General features: G+C 53.3%; 1 protein-coding gene across 2 annotated transcripts; it reads left to right on the top strand.

Annotated features, from left to right (window-relative positions):
* Positions 1 to 1,416: 1,416 nt before the first annotated feature.
* LOC104168868 (cytochrome P450 1A5-like) lies at positions 1,417 to 5,586 on the top strand. Of its 2 annotated transcripts, none has more exons than XM_009709600.1 (7): positions 1,417 to 1,539; positions 2,170 to 3,036; positions 3,482 to 3,608; positions 4,150 to 4,239; positions 4,328 to 4,451; positions 4,854 to 4,940; positions 5,169 to 5,586. In XM_009709600.1, the coding sequence occupies exons 2-7, from the start codon at positions 2,179 to 2,181 to the stop codon at positions 5,473 to 5,475; spliced, it is 1,593 nt and encodes a 530-aa protein (XP_009707902.1). In that variant the 5' UTR covers positions 1,417 to 1,539; positions 2,170 to 2,178; the 3' UTR covers positions 5,476 to 5,586. The 2 variants fall into 2 exon arrangements, with proteins under 2 accessions (XP_009707902.1, XP_009707903.1); XM_009709601.1 differs by having other exon boundaries at positions 1,428 to 1,458; positions 5,169 to 5,578.
* The last annotated feature ends 1,422 nt before the right edge of the window (positions 5,587 to 7,008 follow it).

Raw genomic sequence — 7,008 nt, 5'->3', positions numbered from 1 at the left:
TCAGCTTCTCCAGCGCTTTGGGATATGATAGATCAGGAGAGCCTGGTGAGGGTTCCCCACCAGTGCAAGGCTGCCAAGGGCTGAAACGCTGCCTGGGGGGTCAGTTTGCCCCCCCAATCCCATGCAACAGAACTGAGTAGATCCGTGGTGATGGCAGGCACTGGTGGGATCCAGCCTGCAAGAAGAGCCCTGCATTGCCCTGCTCCTGTGAAACCCCAGCCTGTCTCCCCAAAAACGCTCCCAAGCGTCTTCCCCGCTGGGAGGCATTGCCTGTTGAAGCCGGGACGGAGAAGTCTGCCAGCTGCCCGGCAATTGTCAGAAGGAACATTAGCAACCAGGGTTTTGTAACTGTTCTTGCCAAACATTAATGAACGGTGTCATTGCTATTAATGAGCCTGATTAGACCAAATGTTGAAAGCCTTTATTAAATATTAGCTCAGATTTTACCTGGGCCAAATTCCCACTGTAGTTTTCAACGACTGAATGAAACTTGGGGCCAAACCCCAAAGCTCTGGCTCGTTCCTGCTCCTCCAGCTCATCCCAGCTGCCCTTCCCGAAGCCCTGAATGTTGCCCCAGCTCGAGCAGCAGTCCCTGCATCTCCTGCATCTCCTGCCGGGTGGCACGCTGTGTTTTCGAAGGGGTGAACTGCCCCAGCCTTGCCCTGTGCTGCCCCTTTCACCTCTCCTATCTCCCCGGCTCACCTCCTCCCCTCTGCCCCGCCACTCCTCTCCCTCGCTCCCTGTTTGCCATGGAGGAGCCAGGGGAATCGAGCCAGCTGCCTTCTCACGCGAACCTGGGCAATCGTTAACCTGAGCCTGGCTCTGCCCTAGGCCAGAAGGTCATGCCATCATCAGTCCAAGGGCACAGGGACATTCCAGATGATTCCCCGGGGATGCAGAGGGCTATGGCTGTGGATGCCTTGCTGCAAACACAGCCCCCTGCTGCCAGAGCTTGCAGCTCCCAGCACCTCCAGAGCGACCATGGAGGTGACAGCCCTCTCTGTGTGCTGGGAGCAGTCTGGTCAGCCCAGGAAAGGTCTTTGGGGGAAATGCTGGCACCCACATCCCACGGGGCGGCAATGCCGAGAGCGTGTCCTCCATCCTCCCCAGGGCAGGGCTTAGGGACCCTCTTCTGCCTCCCCGTCCCGTGCTCTAGGGCAAGTGTGTGCCCTGGGCTGGAGGAGAAGTCACCATTAGTCCCCCCAGAGCCTGTTGGAGCTGAGGAAGCATCTTCCCTGGCTTCTTGGGCTGGCTCCAGCTAGGCTCAGCCCCGTTTGTTAATGGGTAGCTATTCCCCGGGGCTTCCATTCCATGAACCCCAGAGACAAGCAGCCAGCTGTGTGACGAAGGGAGTGTATATAAAGCCGTGGCCTTCCAGGCAGCAGGAGAAGAAGATCCGGGCAGCAGAAGAAGACGGTCCGGGCAGCAGAAGAGGATCCCCTCTGCTCCCCAGGGCAGGCAGCTGGCAGACACCTCTGCCTATCTTTGCAGGGAGCCACGGGCAGCAAAACCAGTCCTGTCTATCGCAAGGACCTGCAGGTAGGAGTCAATGGGGGGGAGATGTTTTTCAACATGGATATAGGACTGAGAAGGTCATATTTGGGTCTGGAGGAGAAATTCATGCACCAGGCTCTCCCCTTCCTCCCCTGCCCACCCAGCGAGCGGTGCGTTCCGGCAGGGCAGCCCCGTGGCATCCCCGCTCCCTGTGCCCCTACGCACCGGTGGCCGCCCAGCAGGTCCAGCCTCCTGGCTATAAATTCTTACAGATTTGGTGGACATGGGGCCAGCTTCATTGCGGAGTTGTTGTTCCTCTCCTCCTGCTTCCCTGCGCTTTTTTAAGCTGCAGTTTTCTGTGCCGTGTTGCAAACAGACCGTCTCCCCTGGGCAGGGGCCATGGCTGTGCCAGTGGGTGCTGGGATATTCCGCAGGGGAAGGGGTGCCATTACAGGCTCTGGGGTCTGGGGTCCCCCTTAACTGATGGGTGTGTTTGGAGTCTTTATAGGTCTCCAGCTTTTGCCCCTTGAAAATCCCAAAGTGCTACACAGGCAGCTCCGTCACCCTGAAGTGTTTAAGGGCACTTGGTGCCCCTTCACAGCACCAGGAACATCTGCAGGACTCAACCTCTCGCTGATCCTGGCTCTTCGCCACACTTCTGGTTCACTCCTTTAGGGTTCCTACATGCCAGAAGCGATGAAGGCTGCGATGCCACTGGTGGGAAACCAAGGCATTGTCTCGGCCACTGAGGTCTTCATCGTGGCTGCTGTCTTCTTCCTGGTCTGCCTGCTCATCCAGTCCCTCCGGCAGCACGTGCCCAAGGGGCTGAAGAGCCCCCCGGGACCCAGAGGCTACCCCATCCTTGGCAACATGCTGGAGCTGAGGAAGGACCCGCACTTGGCCCTCGCCAGGCTGAGCCAGAAGTATGGGGACGTGATGGAGGTCAAGATCGGCACCCAGCCCGTCCTGGTGCTGAGCGGGTTGGACACCATCAAGCAAGCCCTGGTGAAGCAAGGAGAAGACTTCATGGGCCGCCCTGACCTCCACAGCTTCCGCCACGTTACGGATGGGCAGAGCCTGACCTTCAGCCTCGACACAGGGGAGGTGTGGAAAGCCCGCAGAAAGCTGGCCCAGAATGCCCTGAAGACCTTCTCCTTCGCCCCCAGCCCCACCTCCTCTTCCACCTGCCTCCTGGAGGAACACGTCTCCAAGGAGGCTGACTACCTGGTCACCAAGTTCCTGCAGGTGATGGATGAGAAGAAGAGCTTTGACCCTTACCGGTACCTGGTGGTCTCTGTGGCGAACGTCATCTGTGCCATTTGCTTTGGCAAGCGTTACGACCACAACGACCAAGAGCTGCTCAATATAGTGAATGTCAGTGAACAGTTTACCAACACAGCTGCTGCTGGCAACCCCGTCGACTTCATCCCCGTGCTCCAGTATCTTCCCAGCCGCAGCATGACTTTGTTTAAAGATTTCAACAAGCGGTTCCTCGATTTCCTGCAGAAGATTGTCAAAGAGCACTACGAGACCTATGACAAGGTAAGAGCTTGCAGGACCCTCACCTGCACCAGAGATGCGTCCCCGCTCTCTGCCCCTCTCTGTTAGCGAGTTGTTCTTCTCGCAGCCAAGTACCAATGGGCATCTACATTCTTGCAGGTATCGCTGCATTTAGCAAGTCCAACTGTAGTATCACTCACCTGTAGTCTCTCCATGTGCAGTCCAGGACTGCAGTCCTCCTTCTCCTCCACAGCCCTGTGGGACAGGGCCAGTTTGTTGGTCGAACATCTGATCTGTGCCATAGGTTCCCTGGAGAACCATCTCCTTGTTTTCATAGGTTGCAAAAGCAGTAGGGACCATGAGGGCTGAAAGGTGGTATTCTCCAGAACTCGTATGACCCTCGCCTCCCCCAGCATCAGGTTGTTGCTCAGTAACCCTCATTCCTCTGCTGGTTCTGCTGCCATGACTTGTCTTCTCTTCCTCTCAGAACTACATCCGAGACGTCACTGACTCCCTCATTGAGCAGTGCCTGGAGAAAAAAGTGGGAGAAAATACTGCCACGCAGATCCCTAAGGAGAAGATTGTCAACCTTGTGAATGACCTCTTTGGAGCGGGTATCTTTTCTCACCGGTCCCTCGGCTACTGCAGATTTTCTGAGGCTCCTTGTGTTACAGATCTGTCTGACCCATCTTTGTCCAACACCAGGCAGGCAGTTTGGGTCTAAGCACTTGTTCTGCTCACTGGTCTTCCTAGACCTTCCAGGGACACCCCTAGACACCAGCATGGGATGTTAGCTGGAAAGAGTCTTCAGGAAAAAGCAAAGGGCACGGCTTGTAGCTCAGTCAAGCTTCACAAGCCAGGGTGGCTTTTCCTGGTTGAGGGAGATGTCTGTTGACTGATTCATCTTTGAGTTACTCTGTGGAAACTCCCCCGATTCCAGAGAAGTTATACAAACCTGACATAACCCAAGGGTGGATCAGGATAAGTGAGAGCAGAATATTTTAGCAAAATTTTCTCCGGCAGGATAGAAACCCAAGTCTTACTGTGTGGCCAGGATATCCTCTGCCTTCTTAGCCATCCAGGACAGCTCCATGTGATGGTTAGGCAGCAAGCCAAGGCACGTGCCCTGCATGACATGCTTTCCTCTTTGACTAGGCTTTGACACAGTCACAACTGGCCTGTCCTGGAGCCTCATGTATCTCGTGACATACCCCAAAATCCAGAAGAGGATCCAAGAAGAACTAGGTGAGTCCATGAACCTGCTTCCTCCGGGGCCAAAACCTCTCTGGCCAGGGCTGACCCCAGCACGCTCCCTCCTCTCAACTTCTTGCAGACCAGACCATCGGCCGGGAGAGGAGACCGAGGCTGTCGGACCAAGGCACGCTGCCCTACACAGAAGCCTTTATCCTGGAGATGTTCAGGCACACCTCCTTCCTGCCCTTAGCCATCCCGCACAGGTACAGGCTGAGGTTGCACAGGAGGTTGGAGGGACAAAGGGGACTTGAGGCACATTGTTACAGCCATGCTGGTAGCAGTGGGGTGAGAGGCAGGGAGGTTATTATCGACTTGTAGATTAATGGCTTCATCATGGGCACGGGGAGCTCACAGCTCTTGTGCAGGGCAATGCAGGAGCTCCCAAAGAGCAATTCTTGCCTTCTGCTGACTTCACTGAAGATACTCCACGCAGCTCAGGTAGGACTTGCCCAATCCGGCTTATGGACAATGCAACTGCCCCTCATAAAGTCATCTCTTTGGGCCACATCCTTACTTCAGCAGCATCAGGAGCAAACTAATAGTCCCCTGAGGATGAGGAAGAACCTTTTTGCTTCCCAAACTCTCAGAGTCTTTTCTCTCTCCAGCACAACCAGGGACACGGTGCTGAATGGCTACTACATCCCAAAGGACCGCTGCGTGTTTGTCAACCAGTGGCAAGCGAATCATGACGAGTAAGTACTTTCTGGGGCAAAAAGCCTCCTGCAGTGACATACAGGACCCTTTCTGCACAGTTGTCGTCCTGGGCAGAAGTGGGGACAACCTGCTTTAAGAGAAAAAGGAGCGGGTGGGGTATCTGCTAAATTCAGCGATATTCTCACTGACAGCTCCCACCTTCCAGTGTCCCCCCTACACCTGTGGCCAGGAGACATCATCTCAGCATCTGATGTTTTCCCTTCCAGGAAACTTTGGAAGGATCCACTGACCTTCAACCCGGAGCGTTTCCTCAGTGCTGAAGGGACCGAACTGAACAAAGTGGATGCGGAGAAGGTGTTGGTTTTCAGCCTGGGGAAAAGGAGGTGCATTGGGGAACCCATTGCCAGGTGGCAGATCTTCCTTTTCCTGTCCATCTTGCTCCAGCAACTGGAGTTCAGTGTGCGTGATGGCAAGAAGGTGGACATGACGCCGCTCTATGGACTGTCCCTGAAGCACAAAAGATGTGAGCACTTCCAGGTCAAGCAGCGCTTCCCCATGAAGAGCATGAACTGAGCAATGAGCTTATCCATTGCCCAGACATCGCCGAGGGGCAAAGAGCTGGGTGCCCTTGTAGCAAAGTTGGGTCTGGTACAACTTTACGGGATGATATAATAAACTGAAGCCATTGAAACTCTTGTCTTGTCTTGCTTACTTTCTAGCATTTCTTGCCTTTTTCATTTTCCAGTATTTCTAGCGTTGGGTATTCCATCAAATGTTGAATATTCCATTACATCTAGTCTTAGGACCACAAAGCACATGTATGGGGTGTGTGAGCTGTCTTTTGCTAGAGCGAAAGAGAATGTACCCCAAAACAGACCATCTGAATACCCTTGGGCTGTATTCTTTTGGAATTGCTCTTTGATAGCTGAAGAACAGCCAACCCGTGCCATAATCCCACGGCCTCCATCGATGTTTAAGATCTTTGCTGAACTGATGCCTAAAGCTTAGGTGGAGAGGAGGATGATGTTATTGAGGTCCAGCCAGTATCACTATTTCTGGACTAACTGGAATAAATTTTCACTGGTTGAAGTTTACCTTCACTGTAGATATGTCTGCAGGGAAAAAAACCTTGGAAATCTTGGAAAAATGTCAATAATTCTCCGAGTCCTCTAAGGACAGCCTATTCCTTTGCTTCTACACTATGTTTTTAATTGCCTAGCTGACTTGTCCTGTCACTCTAAGACCCATTCAGGAGAGGTTTAGCTTTGCCCATAGAGGAGCTCAAAGCACGTTAGTGCGTCTTTGAGGATCTGTCAGATAACCTTGCACTAGAGGTTCTCCTGCTGCTCAGATTACACTCTTCAGAAAAATGAGAGGGATTCTTCAAATGAACTGGGCTGGAGCAAAGCTTCTCTGGAGGGACCAGCATGTTGGAGGACTTCAACCACCTTAAGCCTCACTCACTGTAGTCACTGCTGGCCCCGAAGGGCACAAGGAAGGATGCCTTTACCCCGTGCTATCGAGAAAGTCAAGCTGCTGGCATTCTGGACTGGAGCAAGGGTCTTTTCACAACAGGACAGTGAGGGAGAACACGGCTTCCTCCAAGCGAAACCCAAGAGTTTACATTGGCTGCCAGTCAACCCATGCCAGCAGAGCCAGATGCCTCCTTTTCTTCAACTTGCACGCAAAGCTATCTTAGCCAAACCAGTGCCTGGCAAGCAACGATTCAGGAACAAGTATAACCATCCGGTGCAATACGCACTGCTCTTGAATTTGTTCCCATGGGTGGCATCTGCTCAGCCATAACCCCAGACCCTGACCAATGAGAGCTTCTTTCAGGTCCGAATACCAATCATTCATCATGCATTACACAAAAACTTCCAAGAAGAGGCAGAAACGAAAAAGCGTGTTGGGGAAGAAAATGTGGAATCCGATTGCCCAAGACTTCAGGGAGATTCCAGCTAGAGCAGGGAGGTGTTCAGACCCGCTAAACAAGCCTGTATGAAAAGGAGTAACTCTTTGTCTCTGTGTCCAGGTCCTGCCTGGTCACCAACTTGTGATGAAACACTGAGACGATGCAGCCTCAGACCCACCTGAATTCATTGA

The sequence above is a fragment of the Cariama cristata genome, unplaced genomic scaffold, assembly GCF_000690535.1.
Source record: "Cariama cristata isolate BGI_N322 unplaced genomic scaffold, ASM69053v1 scaffold31661, whole genome shotgun sequence".
Lineage (NCBI taxonomy): Eukaryota > Metazoa > Chordata > Aves > Cariamiformes > Cariamidae > Cariama > Cariama cristata.
Note: the sequence above shows the minus strand (reverse complement) of the source record. Positions and strands in the feature narration are given on the sequence as shown.